This window comes from Eulemur rufifrons, chromosome 24, assembly GCF_041146395.1.
Source record: "Eulemur rufifrons isolate Redbay chromosome 24, OSU_ERuf_1, whole genome shotgun sequence".
Classification (NCBI taxonomy): domain Eukaryota; kingdom Metazoa; phylum Chordata; class Mammalia; order Primates; family Lemuridae; genus Eulemur; species Eulemur rufifrons.
The window spans coordinates 19,720,762-19,742,290 of record NC_091006.1 but is presented as its reverse complement, the minus strand read 5'-3'; the positions used below and the strand labels follow the sequence as shown (position 1 = coordinate 19,742,290).

At 46.6% G+C, this 21,529-nt stretch overlaps 1 protein-coding gene across 1 annotated transcript in view; it reads left to right on the top strand.

The window, feature by feature from the left end:
- SHROOM3 (shroom family member 3) overlaps positions 1-21,529 on the top strand; it is a 257,573-nt gene that overhangs the window by 181,574 nt on the left and 54,470 nt on the right. The window contains exon 3 of the mRNA XM_069457735.1: positions 20,495-20,626. Coding sequence (XP_069313836.1) covers positions 20,495-20,626 — 132 coding nt within the window. The remainder of the gene's footprint in view (positions 1-20,494; positions 20,627-21,529) is intronic.

Sequence of the window (21,529 nt, the reverse complement as noted above, 5' to 3'; positions counted from 1 at the left end):
AATCCCGAGGCTGCCTGCGGGATCACCTGGCGGCGGGCGCGGCGCGGCGCGGCCCCTCGGGCGCTGCGGGCTGGGGCGGACCGCGCGGCCGGGCGGAGGCGTGGTGCCCGCGCGCCCTCCGCTTCCCTCCGCGCCGGATCGTCCCCGCGCCGGATCAGCCCCTCGAGCCGTGCGCCCCGACCGGCCGCGGTGCAGCCGCCGGAGCCCGGCGCGGGGGCGGGGGCGCGGCCGAGCCGCCCATTGTGGAGCGTGGCGAGCCGGGCCGGCGATGCTCCGCGCCGCCCCCTGCGAGCGGCGGCGAGGCTTGAACTTGGCGGCGGCCCTGAGCCCCGCGCGGCCCGGGCGGCGATGGTGAGTGCGCGGCGGGTCCGCTTCCCCGGCCGGCGGGGAGCTCCGGTCTTGTTGCTGCCTGGGAAGGGGGGGGCGGGGCCGGCCGCTTCTTAGCGTCTGTTTCGGTCTTTGCGGCGACTCCGACAAACCCCGTCGTGGGGACGGCTTCCCAGGGCTGTCGCAGCCGGCACCCCGCCTGGTGGGGGCAGGTGGTGCGCTCCGAGGCGACCCCGACACTCCTAGGCCTTAGCTTTTTTATGAGGGAGGCAGAAGCTGCCACTCCAAGAGGAAAAGAATTGTCGATTATTGACAGCATGAAAACTTTTCGGAAGAAATGATCTGTGAAATATTTTAACTTTGATAAATTGCTTCCCACGAGGGCCCCCACTGAGTTTAGAGCTCCTGGCCTTTTGAAACTGTACTGGATTGGTTTCTGTAGGAAAGGCCCCAGACACGCCTGCCCCCACCCCCCACTTGCTGGGGATCTTAAGGCAATTATTATTATTTTTTTTAATGTGTTCCATTGTCAGGTAGCAAAATTTAAATCATGAAAATGAAATTATACCTGACACTTGCCAGAGGGGTAAAACCGAGTGAGGTGAGGTTATAAAATTTCAACCCATGGAGTATCCTGTAAAGGGGGGGGTATATTCCTCCTTTTCTCTCTGATGTATTTTGGCATTGCCTTTTTTCCCTCTCTCTCCCAAATGGTAGTGTTGTTATGGAGCCCCTGTGTGCAGGGGAGCTCTCGGACTGGGAGCAAACGGGTGCCCGCATGCACATGATCTCCGTGGAGAGATTGCTGTGAGATATCAGGGTACAACAGAAATCGTAGCTGTTCTAGAGCTACTTCTGTGCATTTGTATTTCTAATTAGTTCATTTTTAAAGGCGAGTGAAATTACTATTTCCAGCTAAAAGCACCTTGGTCAGATACATGGCTAGATCGTCCCCTAAATAATTGCAGCGGAAGTTGATTTACATTTTAATTCATTTCGGTAGTTATTTTTGTCTTTTAAAAAGTGTCTTTTTCCTGATGGCAAAAGTATTACACGATCATTGCAGGAAAGGTGGAATGTACAATAAACTGTTATCCATAACAATAACATGTATGTTCCATTTGCTAAGACATTGTTTTTCACAGAAGCCTAGTAGTCATTTGAAAACTTTGCAGCTATGGACTTTTTTTTTTTTTTTTTTTTTTTTTTTCCCATTGCTAACAAGCCTGGTTTAGGAACTAAAGTTAGGAATTGACAAGGAAATAAATTTACCTTAAAAAAATGTTGTAACTAAAAATAACATATTCACATTGTTCCGCGGTTGGAACAGAATTTATTATGGCAATTTCTCTTGAATCAACTTCCCACATCTGCTCCTGGCAAATGGTTTCTGTTTGTATAGCCTGCTTTGTAAATACATCTCTCTACCATTAAGGGAAAGTGGCCAAACACACAGTCCTTTCCAGTGCTTGTAGCTTAGCTCATAGAGTTAATATTTTTGTTGGTTTCTACATCAGAACTTCCTCACCATACATTTGATAAAACCCTGGAGAAGGTTACCAAGGGATGTTGTAGAGAATTCACTTCCCTGGAGATTTTAAGAATAGGATAAACATCTATCTGCCTAGGATGGCTTCAGTTCAGTACTGTGTGGATAAACGAAGGCTAGGTCACCTCTCAGAACCTCAAAATTGAGGAATTCTAAACAAATCCCATCCTCAATGACCTGGGACCAAAAGAAATAAAGATTGGCAAAAGTACCTGAGCCAAGCATGAGGTGAAACGCTGTTTTGATTTATTTGAAATAAAGATAGTCCTTTGGTAAGAAAGATTTTAAATTATTTTTTAGAACATACCAATCCTTTTCTACTATGGATGGAAAATCAACAATGATTTCGTTGCTTTCTAGGAAATTATAGGTTGAATAGAGTATAAAGTCTATGATTTAAAGTAAATGAATTGGTTCATGGGAATTAAAAGTTTTGTCTCAAAGTGTGGGGGAGAATGTGTGGGGGAAGGGGCGAGGGTATGTGTAATAAACTCTGGTCAAGGATAGTGACCCTGAGAACTTTTTCTTCACTTTTAACGCAGTGTTTTTTTTCAGTGTCCTGTCTTACGTGTTAAATCTAGTTAAATTTTGAAAACATCAACATTTTGCTTTCTCTTTCAAATTTATTCTTGTTTTCCATTTTCATGTAGAACCCCTATAGCACTTGTACCAAAACCAAGTGTTCCTGTAGGTTTTGTTGGAGAATAATCTCCCTGGACTCTAGCAGTGTGGCAGAGGTTTTGCTGGTGACTTCCAGAAGGTCAGGATTTCATGGGTTGCTGCTTTCTCTGCCCTCTTGTTTGACAGAAGTATCCTGTAATTCTAACCACTGTGTGACCTCAATTGCAGTGACACTTTCCTCCCTTTCCGTGGTATCACTTGAACAGGAACTGCCACTCTTGTTTCCTCCTGCAGGATCACTGAGAAGGGTTCACTTTCTAGGGTCATGTCAAAAAGAAAATTGGGAAGTCAGAGCCTCCTGCCTGGGCGGTTTTCACCTTGCTTGAATGAGTGGTGCCTCCACTGCACACCCTTCAGCCTGTTGTGACACCCAAAGAAGGAATAGGAGCATGAACAATGGTCATTCATTTATTCGGCAAATGTTTACTATGTGGGAGGCATCCCAGGCACTGGGGATGGGTTCCCTGCCCTCAGGGAACTCATCATGTAGGAGGTGAAATAAAACATGTCTGTAAGCTAGTGCCATTCTAAGGGAGTGGAATACAGGGATTAAGAACTTAAGTTTGTTGTAAAGTTAAACATCCACCAACCTATGACCCAACATTTCCACACCTAGGTATTCACCCAAGATAGATGAAAACAAATGTCCACAAGAATGACTGGCACAGAATGTTCATAGCAACCTTATTTATAATTGCCAAGACCTAGAAACAACCCTACGTGCATCAACGGGAAAGTGGATAAACAAACCGGGGCACATTGTGCGATGGAATACTACTCAGCAATCAACAAGAATGAACTCTCCATACTCACAAAACCCTGGTGGATCTCAAAATCATTCTGTTAACTGAGAAGACCGATACAAAATGATACATAGCAATTCTATTTGTGAAGTGCTAGAATAGGCAAAACTGTTCTCCGACAGCCTAAGTCAGTGGTTGACCCCTAGACGGGTGGGGATTGGCTGGAAAGAGATAAGGGATTTTCTGGAGTGACAGAAATGTTTTATGCCTTGTTTTCTGTGATGCTCACATAGGGACACACAATTATCCAACTCTATTGAACTGAATACCCAAGACCTGTGCATTTTACCATATGCAAAGCATTATCTCAATTAGAAGAATTTAGATTCTAGATTAGATGAGGGTACACATCCCCCCTCTGCCTCTCAGTATGTATTACCTGGGGCAAGTTATTAAATGCCTCTGAGCTGCAAAACATTGGACAGTAATAGAACATTTCCTTCATAGGGTTGCTGTGGGGGTTGAGTTAGCAAATGATTGCAAGTATTTAGCTTAGTAAGAACTCAGTAAACATCAGTTTTTATTTTCATGCATGGTGATAAATATAATATGTGATTTTGTATTGGTAATAAGAGTACGCTTTTTGTGAAAGCCATCTCATTTATTTAAGGTTATCAAGGATCTTGTAACATATTAACTGGTGTCTTTGCATTGTACGTATCTTCATTTTAATGGGTCACCTGTTGAGGTTATAGGGAATTTAAAGTTCTTACCTACCTGATCAAATACAACTGGGGCTTGGCTTTGCCAGCTAAGGTAAACCCCAAGGAAGGAAGCACACACTAGGCAAATTCTTTTGTTTTTGAGGACTGATTTAATGGTAGTCAAAGGCTCACAGCATCTTCTGGGAATCCAGGTGAAAGTTTTTCATGTTGCATCCTCTTCCCAAAGATGTAAGTGGACAAAATCTCTTGATCTCTGTGTCAACTTAATATTGTGGTTTTTTTTTTAAAGGGACAAATTGTATAACTTGAATTTTCAGTAAAATACATTGGACAGAGTGAAAAATATAATTTACTTAATCCATTAAGTTTCAATTATTTTATTTAAGTTCAACAAAGTATTTGGGAAAGATGTTATATACCTTGCCAACTCCAGAAGAGGCATTTTATTGTTGCGTTGGTTTAACTCATTCAGTAAACATTTATCAAACATTTGCTGAGAACGTATTAGCCTCTGGGAATTCAATGCTGAATAATAAGACATTGTACACTCAAGGGTTCACACAGACCCTCCAACTGCAAGTACGAATGTGTACACATTTCTCTTGGGATTTTTTTCAGCACAGAGAGCTCTGAGGCTAGTCTTGGTTTATTTTGTTTATGTTTTGTTGTTTGTTTTTAAAGCCGCCTGCTTACAGTGGAGGTTTGAAATCCTGATTCTTTTTCATTGGTGCTGTTTTCTTAACCATTGGAGTTTCTTGCTAAGGTTTTCTCTTGTTATTCCTTACTGAAAGTAACAAAATGGTCTCATATAAAGGCAGTTGGGTGTAGTAGAGAGGTCACTGACTGTGGAAAGAGAATGACATAGGTTTGAATCTGAGCGCTGCTGCCTGGAAAGTGATAGCGGAGTCTAAGCCTGGTTCTCGTCTGCAAATGGTGATAATAACACCTCGAGAGACGTATTAATAGTTGTCAGGTTAAGGCTGTTATAAGGATTAAATGACAAAATACATGTAAAAGTAACTAGCCTGGCACCTGGTGGGTGTTGATTACTAAGATTTATTGAGTACTTAGAGTCAAGCACTGTCTGCAACTTCTACTCACTGACTTGATCTTCCTCACACTGCCACGAGGGAGGTGCTATTATTATCTCCTTTTAAAGGTAACGAAACCAAATCGTGGAAAAGATTAAACAGCTTGCTGAGGGCAAGGAGGTGCCAGGGTTAGAACCCAGTGCCATCCTATATCTTAATTGATGGTGCTAATTACCTTTAAGTAAAATCATTTGAACACCAGTAACTGGTGTTAGTGCCACCGTTATGGCCGCATGCAAATTCGTGCTGGTGGGGGAGAAACAGTTGATTCCCTGGTTCTTACTCGATTACCGGGTCTACCACCTTTTTGCTTGGGGGCGGGGCAGGGTGGGGTGGGGAGAAGACTTGTTGGAAAGACACTAATGAACATGTCAAGTTCTTTTCCCAACCCCTCAAAAGTCCACCTGTCAGGTGGCGCTGCCTGACATTGTCCTTCACTCCTTACCCCCAGTGACTCCAATTAAGAAGTAAGTAGAGGCCAGGTGCAGTAGCTCACGCCTGTAATCCTAGCACTTTAGGAGGCTGAGGTGGGAGGATCACTTGAAGCCAGGAGTTTGAGACCACATCTCTACAGAAAATAGAAAAATTAGCCAGATGTGGTGGCACATCCCAGTATTCCCAGCTACTTGAGAGGCTGAGGCAGGAGGATCACTTGATCTCAGGAGGCTGAGGTTGCAGTGAACTATAATGACACCACTGCACTCTAGCCCTGGGTGACAGAGCATCACCCTGTTTAAAAAAAAAAAAAAAGTAAGTAGATTAATTTGTGAACAAAAAATATGGAAACCCAAGGCTGTGTGTTAGGATTTGACCCAGACTTTGTGAGGTCTGTGTAGGGATTGATGTAGATGCAGTATTTTCTTGGTCTCCAAAAGCAAGGTGAGAGATGTGCCTCAGAGCCCTGCTGTGTAACAACGAGAGGAAGAGTCCATTGGCACCGGGGGACATTTTGTATTCCCCATTTTTTTTTTTTTTGTTGAGACAGAGTCTCACTTTGTTGCCCAGGCTAGAGTGAGTGCCGTGGCGTCAGCTTAGCTCACAGCAACCTCAGACTCCTCGGCTTAAGCGATCCTACTGCCTCAGCCTCCCGAGTAGCTGGGACTACAGGCATGCGCCACTATGCCCGGCTAATTTTTTCTATATAGATTTTTAGTTGTCCATATAATGTCTTTCTATTTTTAGTAGAGACGGGGTCTCGCTCAGGCTGGTCTCGAACTCCTGACCTTGAGCGATCCACCCGCCTCGGCCTCCCAGAGTGCTAGGATTACAGGCGTGAGCCACCGCGCCCGGCCTGTATTCCCCATTTCTATTGGCATTTCCTCCACTCCCAGATTCTAGAGAACCTTGAGCTAAAACTTTAAATAAAATCAAGTCCCAAGTGGTAGGTTGAGAACCCCATGGATTTAATGAAGACTTGTAAGTCATACTGGCCAATTTATTAAACTCATGTGTAGAATGAAGTGAAATAAGTATGATACTATGACCTGTTTAGATATGAGCCTTTTCACTTAATTCCCCACCCCCCTAAGTCCTGATTGTCGTGCAAGATACTCTGGATTATTGCTGTCGACATCCAAGCCTCTCCTTTGCAGTGCAGGGTTAGCTAGAGAGCCAGTTCCTCAGCCACCCAGGTGACGCCAGGTTGGCCTATTTCCAGACCCAGCCGAGACGCCCTCCAGCATGAAGAGGAGGTGCCTTCGGAGACACTGGGCTGAAGCCAGGGGGTACACGGAGAAGCCCATTTGCAAGGTGTTGCTTGCAGCCCTGCATTTGAAGGAATGCCACTGTGTACCGGTTCTGTGCATCCAATGAGCCTTATCATCTCATGGCGAAATTACTGGCAGGTGAAACTATTAGGGCTCTGCTCTCGGAACGGGACAAAAGAAATCTGGAAGAAGAACCTACAGGGGTCTTAGCTCCCTGGTTATCACAGACATGGTGAGGCCTTGTGCCAGGCCACTGTGCTGTGCACAAGCTCCACTGTACTCTTTCAGTCTGACTCACAATAGCTGTGCGCGGCTAAAGTTAGGAGATTGCAGGACTGTCACTTAAGTCCCTCACAGCCTCTTCACTGTGGCCTCCAGCCTCTTGCCCTGTAACATTAAGCCCTTTGTGTCGGTTCCCATGGTTACCCCCTCACCACTGGCAGCTGGAATGTGATGGCGAGAGGAGGCTGCCTCCCCACCGAGCCAGGTCTGGCTGGGGCGGAGGCCATTGATCCGCAGCTGGATTTGTGAAATGGGGCCACGGTCCGGTGCCTTCTCTTTGTCATGGGTTCTGTACCTTTCCCAGGCCTGATGTGTCAGGGTTGCGTTGAGAGGGGAGCTATGAGGTGGCTCATGGGGTATTTCCTGCCCTGACTGTCCCGTGACCTGCCAAACTCCTGCCCGAGGCCAGCTCCCCCATATGTTAGTGCCCATAGCCCAGAGAAGGGGGAAGGACTGTCCTTTCCGGTCACATGAAAGTGGTCACTCACTTCCCTGCTTGCTTTCTGTTGGGTTTCTGTTCCCAGCAGTGTCTGCTTCTGAGTGAGTGAAGGCTCCTGTCTGGGAGGAATTGGCGTCAGGCAGGTTTTCACATCCAGCCTGGAAGACTGGGCAGGTACCAGATTTGAGGTTCAAGATGAGAACAGAACTAGCTGAGAGCTTGTCTTAAAGCGATCATCTGATGTACTGTATGGTGGCTTCTTAAATTTCTTCTCATTTGGGGTCCAGTTGGCCCCAGAGTCGAGACAGAACTTGGAATTACAGGTGGAAACTGAGCAGCCCAGGTGGTGAGAGTCAGGGGAAGTAGTTACCGGTAGAGGCCACCAAATCAACACTCCTGAGGAGGACAACACTGGACAATTGCTATGCTCTTCCTGGGACAAAGGCAAACCTACCTTCTAGAGAGCGTTCAGTTCTGTGAGTATCTGACTAAGCTGTTAGGTGGTGCATTTGTGGTCAAAGATGGTTAAGGGCACACTTTGGAACCTTATAAGGGTTGGGTCCTAGCTTTACTACATTCTTTGTGATCTTGGGCAAGTTATTTAAATTACCTGTGCCTCAGTTTCCTTTTCTGTGAAACGAGGACAACACTTCATAGGATTAAATTTGTTGTGTAAAAATACTTTGCAACCTGTACTGCCCAACACAGGTGCCAACTGTAATATTTTTAAATGAGTTTTAAGAAAGCCATGCTAAAGTAAGGATGTAGATTTTATCGGTCCTACTTTGTAATATATATGTCAGGGGTCCAGATTTCCCCCAAAGAGGTTAGGATAGTATTGGGCTGAGCAGGGACATACAGGATGAAGGGAAAAAAAAAAAAAATATTCTAGATGACACTACCCGGGAGAAGCAAAGGAAAGGAAAAATGATGGGGCTAAGTGGGAACTCAGCCCCTGGAATCACGGTAACAAACACCTTGAAAAGGTCTACTGTAAACTGCAAACCATTACTTGTTCACAAATGGCTGCATTTTGATATCTTGCCTTCCATATAAATTGTGCTCCCAAAGAATGTAAAGCAACAGCTGGGGAAAGCTTGGGAGACAGAAAGTCCAGTCCCTTTGGATGATAGCAAAGGTTGGAAACATTTAGGTTTCAGATTTGGAGTCATTTAAATAGCATGGAATGTCTATTATCTTCCCTAAAAAGCAGAACGAATCTTGGATATTGTGGACACAAATGCAGTTGGCACAAGCTTAAAAAAAGTGCATGTGAGCTTGTTTTTTAAGACCCAATAATCCTCTTGGGCAAAGTAAGGATTAGGCCTCCCTCACAAACAAGGCGGTGAGTTCATTTTTGCTAAGATTCCTCAGCTGATGCCAAATTTAGCAAGGGACCTATTTTTGCCCAATGAATGACAATCTCCATTTACATTTTTAATGTCCACTTCTCTTCTCTAGGCAGGTCTAGGGCCCGAGCACCTCATTTGCATGTAGATGGAAGAGAAAAACCCTGGTTCCTACAGATCATGTCTAGACCCCAGGGACCTTCCTGAGTCCTGGAGTCCCTCCACCGTGCCCAGCTTGCAGGAGGGGAGGGGTCTGTCAGCCCAGAGCTTGAGGTGGGAAAGACTCAGGCTGAAAAAAACTGGGCCCAAATGTTTTTAAAACAGCAATGAAGATACATTCACTGACACGCCATCCCTGCCTGGTGCTTGGACTCCCTCTGGTGAGAGGCGGCCTCTAGACAGCTCCTTTAGGTTAATTCTGTCATCCTTGACCTTGAGGAACAATTTCTTTCACACCAGTCACTGGGTCCTCTGTGCTAGTCTGTTCCTAGGGAGCCCAGGTAATGCCCTGCATTTCCTGTTCTTACCTGCACAAAACCTCCACTTTGGAGTTAAATACCATTTATACCCTTTGCCAAATGCCTTGGACATTTAGAGTTACTCTTTTTAAGGAATTAAAGAAACTTACTGTGGTGCCACCACCCTGTCACGCTCCCATGGTGGCTTGCCACGTCCATCTCTCCCATTTAGACCACGTGGATTGAGTGAAAATAGCTTCCCTCTCGTAGTGGTTATCATCCTGCAAGGCAGGTCCCTCTGTCCCCTTTTACAGATGAGGTCCTGAGGCTCAGAGAGAATAGTGGCCAGGAAGTGGCAGAGCTCAGATCGGAGCCCAGGTGCACCTGCTCCAGGTGTGCTCTTCCGCACAGACTCCTCCTTGGAGCCTGTATGTCGAAGTGTTCAACGCTTGCCGATGCAGCTACTCAGATTGTGTTTCTCATTCAGGATTTGGCACTTCTGCTCTCTTTTCACCTGGGTTCATTGACTATTGAAGGTAAAAAGGACCCCTGGGTTCATCTATATTGACCTCCTCCTTTTACGCACAAGGAAATAGGCCAGAATGCTCAAGTGACTGCCCGTAGCCATGCAGAGAGGGCCAGCGCTGTTTCCTGCTGTAACAGTGCGTGTGTAAATGGTGTCTACTCAACTGTACACGCTCCTTTTTCTAATGCTTTGTGGAAATAAGGGAGGATGGATTACCAACTCTCTTTTCCTGTTTGGCTTCTACCATGTTGCTGCTTGTTCTTTCTCTCTTGCTCCTTACCACGAGTAGATCCTTTCCCAAGTGCCTGCCTAGGGGCCATTAGTTCCCTGGGGACTATGCACCATGCAGCATAGTCTAAGACAGGCCTGACACAGGAATTTGGACTGGGACATGTTCTATTTGGCCTCCACCTTGCCCTTGCGTAAGAACCCCAGGGTGCAGAATGATAGCCCTTTGTGGTCTCAGCTGAGGGTCTGGACCCTGGCTGAGTTACCTCCCCTTCACCCCTTCGCACCTGCCCCGGCCGACCAACAGCACCCTGGTCTGGTGCAGGCAGAATGTCGGCAACAGAACTTCACTTTGGGAAGACAGCGATCTCCACTGGGGTGAGATAGGATAGACAACTGCAGGGAGCCCACCAGGAGGCTGGCCTAATGTCCACTCAGAGCTACTTATCAGACAAATACTTACTGGACATCACCTCCGGGCAGAGAACCATGTTGGGCCAAGGAAAGAAAGAGAAACCCGAATAAGATCTAGACTGCTCCTTCGTGGTTAAGAGCGTAGGCTTTGTCATCAGCCACGTCTGGATTCACATTCTTTTTTCACCTGAGCTTGGACAACTTCCTCTGCTTCTCTGAATCTCAGTTTCCCTATCCGTACAGGAGGGTTGTAGTAGCATCAGGACAGTTGTCTTTGAGATTGGTCGTGAAGATTGTAAGAGGGTGTGCAGGTAATAGTTAAGCATCCAGCTGGGCTGAGAACACTCCATAAGGTAATTGCAACTTCTGGGGCTGCTGCTTTGATACCTGTGCACCCCCCACTCCCATCCCCCCAGGCACAGAGCTGGGAGGAAGCCAGCACAGATACAGTGTGAGAGAGTGAATGAAAGGAGGTGGCGGCTTGCTGAGTGTGGACTGCTCTCTCGTGGTCTCCTGCAGTCTGTTTCCCTGGCACTTATGGTTTGTAAGTATATATTTTTTCAGTTAATTTTGCTTGTCTTCCACATTAATTTATAACTAATTTCTAATCACATGGAGGGGAGGGATCATGTCTGTTTTTGCCACCATTGCAAGTCCAGTGCCTAATCCAATGTGTGGCCCATGGTTGCCCCTTAGTGGTTGTGGATCGAATGAATGGATGATTCGCTGGGTATAGAAGTGGCCGGTCTCTGCATCTCAGCATGAAATATCTATATTAATAATCCCTGCATCTTTTCAGAATGTGATCAGTGTTAGAAAGTTCATCTAAGGGCAGGAATGCAGTCTAGGTGTCAGGGGTAGGAGCTCATCAGTTCTCTAGATCTAGGGATAATTGGGCTTGGAAGAGAGGGGTCCCGTCTGAATTTCTATAACTTTCCATTTTCTTCTTCTGAAACTTTCCCTTGAAGGAAGCTTTTGGTATTAAATGTTTGCCACCTGTGTCAGTGGACTTTTAGGATTGTAGAAGCCAAAGGTAGTATAAAATAAGAGAGTATAACAATTAAAGTTAGGGACCCTATTGTGCCAGCTTACAAGTCCTGACCTCAAGCAAATAAGTATCTCTCTCTGAGGCTACATCTACATCTGTTAAATGGGGATAAATAATACTTGCTTTACTTGCCCTTTAGGATTATTGAGGGCCAAAGAGAATAATGTGTGGGAAAGTGCTTTACAAGCTATAACGTTTGATATTAAAGTAAGGAGTGATGGTTCTCTACAGAGATTTGCACAGTCCTTTGAGGCCACTAACCTGTTACTATAGGCTAATGAGAGAGAGAGGATAGGGAAAGAAAGGCCTAGACTGAATTTTCTCAGGAGGTATTCATCTGCCTCTACTAATTCTGGTTTCCCAGAAACCCTGCTTCTTCCTCCAGTGAGTATTTTCAAAAGTTCTTGGAGCTCCCATAGTGACCTCCTCCACCAGTGAACTTCAGTCTTCCCATCGCCCGTATTTGCTATTGGGATAGATACACTCACTTCCATTTCCTAGAGATAAGACCTTTTTTTAAAAAAAAAATAGAGAAATTTGACTCAAACTCAATCTAGTTAGAAAAAAAAAATAAGGCTAATTTTACTTTTTCTCTGATAATTAAAATAATAAATGTTAATTGTAAACAATTTGCAAGATACAGAAAAAGACGAAAAATACACTCCTAATCCTATCACCTGGTACTAACATTTTGGTATACTTGCTGGTCTTTTGCGTTCACGCATGTCTTTTTGTCCCTTACGAGTATCAAAAGGATGATGTGCGGAAAATGACAGGCATACATGGTTCGGCATGTGGCTAATGCCTGTGAGAAAAGTATTTAAAGCCCAGTGATCCTAAAAGGAATTTAGTGAGGTGTATGGTGGAGAGGGCATGGCCTTCAGCCATACCTCTTTCTACTTTTTAATTTTTCTTTCTTTCTGTAAAATGAGGATCATCACTGCCTCAAATGATAAGAAGGTTAACTGAATTACTGTTTTTAAAGTACAGTATCTGGTATATACATGCCCAGTAAATGTAAGTTTCGGTTCTGTTAGTAAGAAATTAACATTTATTGCCAGGCACTGTTCTAATTGTTTAACACATATTAATTCATTCAAGCCTCATAACTACCGTTTGATGTAGTTGCCATTATTATTCTTATTTTATAGAGGAGCAAACTGAGGCACAAGAGGTTTAGTCAACTGCTCAAGGCCAAACACCCACTAGTGATAGAGCCAGAAAAGGAACCCCAGCAGCCGGCCAGAATCTGCATTGTTTGTATCCATTATACAGCCTGCCACTTGTCAGGATTGTGTTAAGATTTAGGCTCTGGGTGGTTTTTGTTGTTTTTTGTTTTCTGAGACAGAGTCTCACTCTGTTCCCCAGGCTGGAGTGCTGTGGTGTCATCCTAGCTCACAGCAACCTCAAACTCTTGGGCTCAAGCGATCCTCCTGCCTCAGCCTCCTGAGTAGCTGGGACTACAGGCATGTGCCACCATGCCTGGCTTAGGCTCTGGTGTTTGTAGCTAGGGGCACACTGCTATGATACCATCAGTTTAACCTTATGCCCTGTGTGAGGACCCTTGGTCTTCTTATGCACTTGCCCGGGGCCAGCTGTGTCAAAGGGCTCAGTGGGTGGAGGGGCTAAAGTCAGAAGTAAACCTGAAGCAGATTAATATTTTTTAGGTAAGTTAAAAAATTTGGCTAGTCATTTGACTTTTTCCCCTGTCTGTTCTTTCCCCATCTTTGTGCAAGGTTGACATAGAGGTCATCGTGGCTAGGCTTTAGAGATAGTTAAGCTTATCATTTCAGCAAGAATCAAAAATGTGCTGAATGTCAGTGATATAAATCATACACATGGATCCGTTTGGGAAGTTTCAGGGGAAATCAAGTGAAAAAAAGCCACAGCAGGAGGTGCAAATGGACACAGGTGTTTTTTTGGTTTTGTTTTTTTGAGACAGGGTCTTGCTCTTTCACCCAGGCTAGAGTGCAGTGGCATCATCGTAGCTCACTGAAACCTCAAACTCCTGGGCTCAAGTGATCCTCCCTCCTCAGCCTCCCAAGTAGCTGGAATTAAAGGCATGCACCACTATGCCTGGATAATTTTTTTTTTATTTATTATTTTTTTTTTGAGACAGAGTCTCACTCTGTTGCCCAGGCTAGAGTGAGTGCCGTGGCATCAGCCTAGCTCACAGCAACCTCAAACTCCTGAGCTCAAGGGATCCTCCTGTCTCAGCCTCCCGAGTAGCTGGGACTACAGACATGCACCACTATGCCCGGCTAATTTTTTCTATATATATTTTTAGCTGTCCATATAATTTCTTTCTATTTTTAGTAGAGATGGGGTCTCACTCTTGCTCAGGCTGGTCTCGAACTCCTGAGCTCAAACGATCCACCCACCTCGGCTTCCCAGAGTGCTAGGATTACAGGCGTGAGCCACCGCGCCCGGCCAATTTTTTTTATTTTTTATTGTGACAGGGACTCGCTATTGTCCAAGGTGGTCTCAAGTGATCCTCCTGCCTTGGCCTCCCAAATTGCTAGGATTACAGGTGTGAGCCACTGTGCCCGGGCCTGGACACAGGTTTGAGACATGCATAGCTGAAAGGTTACATGTGGCCCTCCTGTAATAACCTAAGCTGCTAGGCCAGGGTGGGTGAGCAGAAAGACAGAAGAGGTCTTTAAGTACGAATAAATGGCATGCCTCTGACAAAAGCCCTAGATAGGATACAGGCCTGAGGGGATGCAGAGGGAGCTTCCTAGATGGTAAATAATGATTTAAAAAGCAAAAAAAGTGTAATGAAGGGATGATGACCCAGAAGGTTAAGTCTCAAATATGTAGGTAGCAATAGGTCAGCCACAGGAACAAGGGGGCCTTTAAAGGCAGGGCAATTCACTAAGCATGCCTGTGAAACCTTTGCTAAACGGGCGGTCCTCAGAAAATGAGGAGTACCTATGTCTGGCTGAGAACGGATATCTGTATCCAAGGGCACCAGTTCTTAAAATCTTCCTCCAGATGCTGAAGAAGGTTAAAATCCAGGCCTGTTCAGCCTCCTGGAGACTTGGGGGGAAAAGTGCTGGGGACCCCACAGCAGTGACATTAGAGAGACCTGCCAACCCAAGGGAAAGAGGATGACAGGAGAGGGACGTGATGATAAGGCCAGCTTTGTGCTTAAAGGACATGGAGCAAAATACAAAGAAGAAAGAAACTTGGAAAACCAAGAACATGGGTTTTATTTTTTTATCTTTTTATTTTTTGAGGGGAGGAAAGAAGTCTTTATTTTTTATTATTTTTTTTTTATTTCAGCATATTACGGGGGTGCAAATGTTTAGGTTACGTATATGACCCTTGTCCCACCCGAGTCAGAACTTCAGGCATGTCCATCTCCCATTTGGTGGGCACCGCACCCATTATAGTACATGGCTTTTAGTAAGGCAAATGGTCATGAAAACGAGTACATATACACCCACTCGCGCGCGCGCACACACACACACACACACACACCCCCAGCATAGATCCAAAGGAATTTCTCCAAAGGGTTCTGAGGACAAACTTAGCCCTGTATAAATGTACCCTGTCTACTTAATCAAAAAAAGCATTCCGATTGCTTCCAAACACAAGGCAGCAAGACTGCAGAGCCTGCCAGCGGTTTGTCGAAGGGTGGGCTGTCTCCCAGCGCTGGTCCTGTCTGTCTGGAGAAAGCCTGCCGCTGATGAGATGGACCAGAAGTCAGGGCTGAATTCTATTTTCACAAAGCAATGGACGCAGAGCCTTACCTAGAAAGTGACTAGAAGAAAAGAAGACCCCACATCCCCCTCCAAACGTGTAATGTGAACAGTTTAATGCCTGTAGAATTCAAGGGCATAGAGCTCCGTGTTGGATGCATCACAGTAATACTCCCTCTGCAAGCTCCTGGGATTCCTCCAGCAAAGGTGCATCGTGTTCTTACCACGAGCCACTCGCTGTGATGGGCCCTGGGTGGATAGAGGTTTACAAAGACAAAGCTGAAGCAGAGCTAGATGTGGACCTGACCCAGCTGCACTTGGCACCTTGACGATGAAGCAGACCCAGTGTAGAACAATTACATGTGGCGGAGCAATGAAGGGAAAGACCATGTGCCAAGAAAGAGAATATTTGCATTAGGTGAGGCAGTCTCTGAGGGGGCGATGCTGCACCTGGGCCCAGAAGACTAAGGAGTATTCTTCCAAGTCACGAACCGAGAAGAAGAATATTCCAGGTGGAAGGAAGAGCATGTGGGAAAGCCAAGCATTTGGCAGGTTTGGGGAGCCTGGGGACGGGGTGAGGTTGAGGGATGGGCAGGAGTTACTGTGTCACTCGAGGCCTCACGGGCCAAGGTGAGGAACTTGGATTTTATCCAAAGTGCAGAGGGCAGCTGTAGGATTTAATTAGGGCATGACGTGATCCATTAGGTTGGTTGTGCTGGCTGCTGGGTAGACTCTGGATTGGAGGGGACAGAAGGTGCAGGGGGAGGCCAGCAAGAAAGCTGTTCCCAACTGGATGAAACGCAGCAAAAAAGGATGAAATGGCTGAGTGTAATAGACAAAACCAGGTCAGCTTTGATTCCTAGTTTGTCACTCCTAATTTCAATATTGAGATTGGAGAACAGCAAAAAACAACAGCATAAAACAGCCTCAAGAAATATCTCATCAGTTTTGCCAACTTGTGAGTTAAAGTTAACTTGTGAGTTAAAAGGAAATAGGAGAGAAGAAAGGTTACAGATCTGTTGAACATTGAGCAGTATAGCTGACCCTTGAACAACACGGGTTGGGGTCCCGGCCCCCAACATAGTCGAAAATCCATGTATAATTTTTGACTCCCCTAAAACTTAATAGCCTACTGTTGACTGGAAACCTTATTGATAACATAGTCAATGAACACATACTTTGTGTGTTGTGTGTATTCTATATTCTTTTTTTTTTTTTGAGACAGAGTCTCGCTTTGTTGCCTGGGCTAGAGTGAGTGCCGTGGCATCAGCCTAGCTCACAGCAACCTCAAACTCCTGGGCTTAAGCGATCCTACCGCCTCAGCCTCCCGAGTAGCTGGGACTACAGGCATGCGCCACCATGCCCAGCTAATTTTTTCTATGTATATTTTAGTTGGCCAGATAATTTCTTTCTATTTTTAGTAGAGACGGGATCTCGATCTTGCTCAGGCTGGTCTCGAACTCCTGACCTTGAGCGATCCACCCGCCTCGGCCTCCCAGAGTGCTAGGATTACAGGCGTGAGCCACCGCGCCCGGCTGACTATATTCTTACAATAAATTAAGGTAGAGAAAAAATGTTATTAAAATCATAAATAAGAGAAAATATATTTACTATTCACCAAGTATAAGTGGATCAGAAAGGTCTTGATCCTCATCATCTTCACATGCGGTAATCAAGGAGGAGGGGTCGGTCTTGCTGTCCTGGGGTGGCTGAGGCAGAAGTGGTGAGGAGATGGGGGGAGGGGCAGCAGAGGCAGGCACACTTAATGGAACTTCTATTGAAAAAAGTCTGAGCGTAAGTGGACCTGCGCAGTTCAAACCCGTGTTGGTCAAGGGTCACCTGTGCTTTATTCATTCAACAAGTATTTATTGAGCAACTTTTTGTGCGAGGCACCAAGCTGGGCCTGCTTATCTTTGTGCGAATTGCACCGTGATATGCACATCTGTAGCCAGTACGCTGCTCTGCTAGCACACAGGGGCCACCGCACTCTAGATTGCACAATTCGGAAAGGGCCCAGCTGGGAAAGGCTACCCAGAGGAAATGATGTCCAAAGTGACACCTGAAGGATGAGTGCGGATAAGCAAGGAGAGGATGGTACCTTTAGGGATCTCAAAGAGCCCCGTGGCGCTGGAGACTCATATGGTTTATTCCAGTATTTTTCACTTGAAGCTGTTTCATTGATTCCAAGGCTTCTACAGTGTATCTTTGAGTATCTTTAAGTGAAACAATGTACCTTTGAGTATCTTTGAAGTATAAGTGAGCTCATTTGGCAATGCTGCAGTTTAATTGACGGCCCCACCATCACCATTCTCTACCAAATCTGGGACAATAATTCTGAGTCCTACAGAATCTGTGGCATAAACTGAAAATTTTTGAAACTGCTAAACTGAAAGGACGAAGAGCGAGTGGTTGTCAGTCCCAAGAGAGTATGATTCCATGTATGGTTGGAGCCAAGACACACAACCTCTCTGTATCTCAGTTTGTCCATCTGGAAAATGCAGCTAAAAGCGCCAGTTCATTAGTTCTCTCTTCATAGAGAGGTTGCAGGAAAAACTTCTGACATACAGAAAAGCACACGTGTCCTTTTGTAAGAATTGCAACAAACCACCCGAGGCGTGTGGTGCCTTTGGGGCACCGGTAGGGCACCATTCCCTGATGAGATCAAAGCCCCTTGCGGACTTTGTCGATTCCAATCTGTTGCGCGGCAGTTCGTGTAGCAACCTGAGGTGGGTGGAGAAAGTGCGTTCCGGAGACAGCATGAGCTCAATGCAGAGACAAAATGTTCAATGTACAGATATGGCAGGGGGGAAAAGGGCAAAGTGACAATTCCAGAGCAAGGGTCTCTGGGATGACAGGCCTCTTCTCCACCTAGATTCACTATAGGATTGGTTTTCATTAGAAAATATGAATTTAAAAATGTTTATTTGTTGTCCAGATTATTCCACAGAGAGTTTAAGGCAGAAAAGGTGTGCTCTGGGTGGTGGCGATTCTCCCAATGCTCTCTCCAGCCTGATTTCTAGTTTGTGTGGTGTGTCCCACCAGCCCACTCAGGTGCCTGGGCCTCTGGCTGGCCTCGGGAGCCAGCCCATGCAGGGGGCGGGTGACTAGCAGGGAGGCTGTGCTGTGACTTAGCCTCGGTGTTGCAATCAACAGCAATCGAAGTAGGTTTCACGATTTCTCATACCCAGTGGCTAACCCCAGCTGGTCCCCTGGAAGTGACACGTGGCAAGACAACACGGCTTGTGGGGGGCAGTGCTGGGGTGCTGGTCTCTGCTCTTCTAGGATTGAAAGGAATCATGCATTGAAAATCCTTAGACAGATGAGAGGATCTCATGTTCCCCATGCTTCCATCTCTTTCCAGTTTGCCTGCTCTTCCTGCCAGCCCTGCACTGTGACAGCCTGCGCCCTAGGCCTCTGTCTCTAGGTGCCTCCCAGGAAGGGGCAGTGGGAAAGGAAAGGAAAGAACTCAGCCTCTGGAGCCTAAGCCGTTGTGCAAGAAAGGACGGAGCCAGAAATTTTGGTTGAGGCAAAAAATGAGGAAGTTGTTAAATGCTGCACAGGTTTTGTGGAAGCTCAGGCCTGGTCTCGATTGGTTTTTGGAGGAAGCCTGGAGAGGAAAAGCCCCTCCCCTTTTGCTGTCAGAATGTGTTGCACCAGTGGGTGGTCTTGGAGTGTGCTGTTCGCATTCATGTAATATTTACATTCAGGTACTGGATGGTGAGATACCTTCCAATCTACTTTCCAGTCACTGTATGTGCCTTTGCACCCATTTCATAGATGAGAGAACTGAGGCACAGAGAGGACAGAAAACGGGGCTGGTCCGTGGGAGAGCCAGGACCTGGACTCCAGAGCCAGGCCCCTCGCTGTTGGGTGCGCTGCCCCTTGTTTTCATTTGCTGCGGGTGGAGAGCCTGGGACTCGCACTTGCCCAGGGCATCAGGTTCGTAAGTGGCGTGACCTCAACCCAGTCTTCAGACCGCAAGTCTGGAATTATAGTGAATATATACAGAGCCAGGAATCGTAAATTTGGTGAGGAAACTAATGAACAAAAGGAGGTGGTGGTGCTGAGGTATAACTGAGGCAAAGATGCCGCCGTCTTTAGCTTAGAAATGGAAACTCCCTGTTGGCCTCCTGGCCATGTCCCCCAGGCCCAAGACCAAATCGAGACCAAAAAGAAATCCTTTTATTTGCCTCAGGACTTGAGAAAGAAAGCTCTTTCACTTCCATTCTGTGTTCCAGGGAATATAAGGCCAGATGGCCGCGGCTTATTCTTAACAGCTGTTGGGTAATCCGTCCCCCGCAGCCATGGCCGGTGGGGACAGGGACCGCCCTCCCTGGTGCCTCCTCCAGATTCCTGCCTGTCAGGCCACCAGCCAGGGCCAGAGGCCTGGACAGAGCCTTGAAGACAGAAATGCAGACTGGGGTGATGACAAACTTCGAAGCCTGATGCAGGGACAGTGTGACACAGAGGAAGCATCAAGAGCGCAGTCGGGGCGTGTGGACATTCGGGTCCGAGGAGAAGAAATACGGCTGTTCCCATGGCGGAACGCGCCGGCCGCGTGGGGCTTAACGTTTCCCCCCGACTCCCTGGGAGTACGAAGGGCAAGAGTTACGGAAGCGGTGTGAGGGGCCGGGGGTGGGAGCGTGGATGGAAAAGGACACACAGAAGTCTTGCCTCCCCGCGCAGTGGAATCCAAACAATCTGAACTAGCTCAGGCTCGAGAGCTGGCATGTGCTTCCGAGCTGCCACCCACTGAATAGAGAGCGAGGTGGTCACCCTTGAAGAGCGCCCCTTACAGTGAAATGGAGAAGCGAGGGGGCAGTGACTTGGTTTCAGGGAACCCCTTTGTTTGACACTTTGCTTCCGTGAGTCCAATTTTTCCATCCTTAGCAACGCTGAATTATAGGAGATTTATCTTCGTAATAGTTCATGTGTCTTTCTTCCCTCTCGCTTAGAAAATCTGGGTTTTCTGAGACCGGGAAATACGCTTTATTGGTTCATGGAAACATAGATAGGACAGGAGGAAAACCCTCCGCAGTCTGTCTGGATCTGCCTTCCCCGGGCAGAGAACTTTGGCAGGTGCAGGCTTAGGACTCTGCACCTAGCTGTGCTGCTTTGCTCGGGCTCCGGGGTTCATTTTCAGGCCTTTTTCTTGTTAGATTCATTTGTGTTACTGCCTGTGAACACCATCATGCTCAGCTGCTTCTTTTCCTATTTTTGACAGAGATGTGTGTGCAGACCCGGGTCATGCAGATACTGGTCCCTCTAAGTCTGTCAGCGCAGAGCACCTCAGCTCTGGCCCCCAGCACAGGAAAGCAGCGTGGCCAGGAGGGGTTAAGCTTCGGCTGAGGCACAGGTAAGAGGCCAGTACTGAGCAGTTCAGAAAAGAGACTTGGCTGCTCGAAGAGGGAAATGGGCGAGGATGGTGAGGGGGCGGCTGGTGAGAGAGGTCAGGGGCGGGGCAGGGAGGTCAGATAGAAGCCCAGAGTGTAGAAGGATGGCGATCTCAATGGCAGTTAGATTCTGAAGAACTCTAAAGTTCTTGGGAGGTAATTCTAGGGTCCCTTAAATCATTCCATTCAAACATCATTTTAAAAGTGCATTCATAATTGTTTGCAGAACTATAACTTAGAACATTCAAAGAGCTATACCAACGTTTTACACTTTGGAAACCATCAGCGTGTTTAAATTGTACAGCAAGATTAATTAATTTTTTAACTTCATTTAAAACTTCCCTGAGGAACGTCCCAAGATTACAGTATTAGCCTAACAAAGGTTTTGAGCTGCTTACCTGTGCGAGTCAGATTGCGAGAGTGGGTGCACCTGAGAGCTCCCCCTGTGCTAGGAGGCGTCCCGGGCTCCACATGTGCTCAGCAAATGCCCACCCCAGCCCCGCGAGCCTTGCACTGGTGGGAGAGCATCCAGCTAGGAGGTGGTGGATTCTGAGTCAGCTCACGGCCACTGCACTCTATCGCCTCAACATCGGCATAAGAGACCCTACTTCATAGGACGGTTGTGGGGATCCAAGGAGATAAGTACTCAAAGCACTTGGCACAGCCCACTCGCAGGGAAGGGGTGAATGTCAGGTGGCGGTGTAGTGCTGTCGTGGGAATCCTTATCCTGCTTGTTCTCCTCATTATCACAGAAGTCTGTGTGGCAGCAGGAAAGGCACATACGACAGGGGGTAAGATGGGGTCTGTGATGTCAAACTACGTAGAATTCAAACCTTGATTCTGCCACTTACAGTGGAACCAGAACT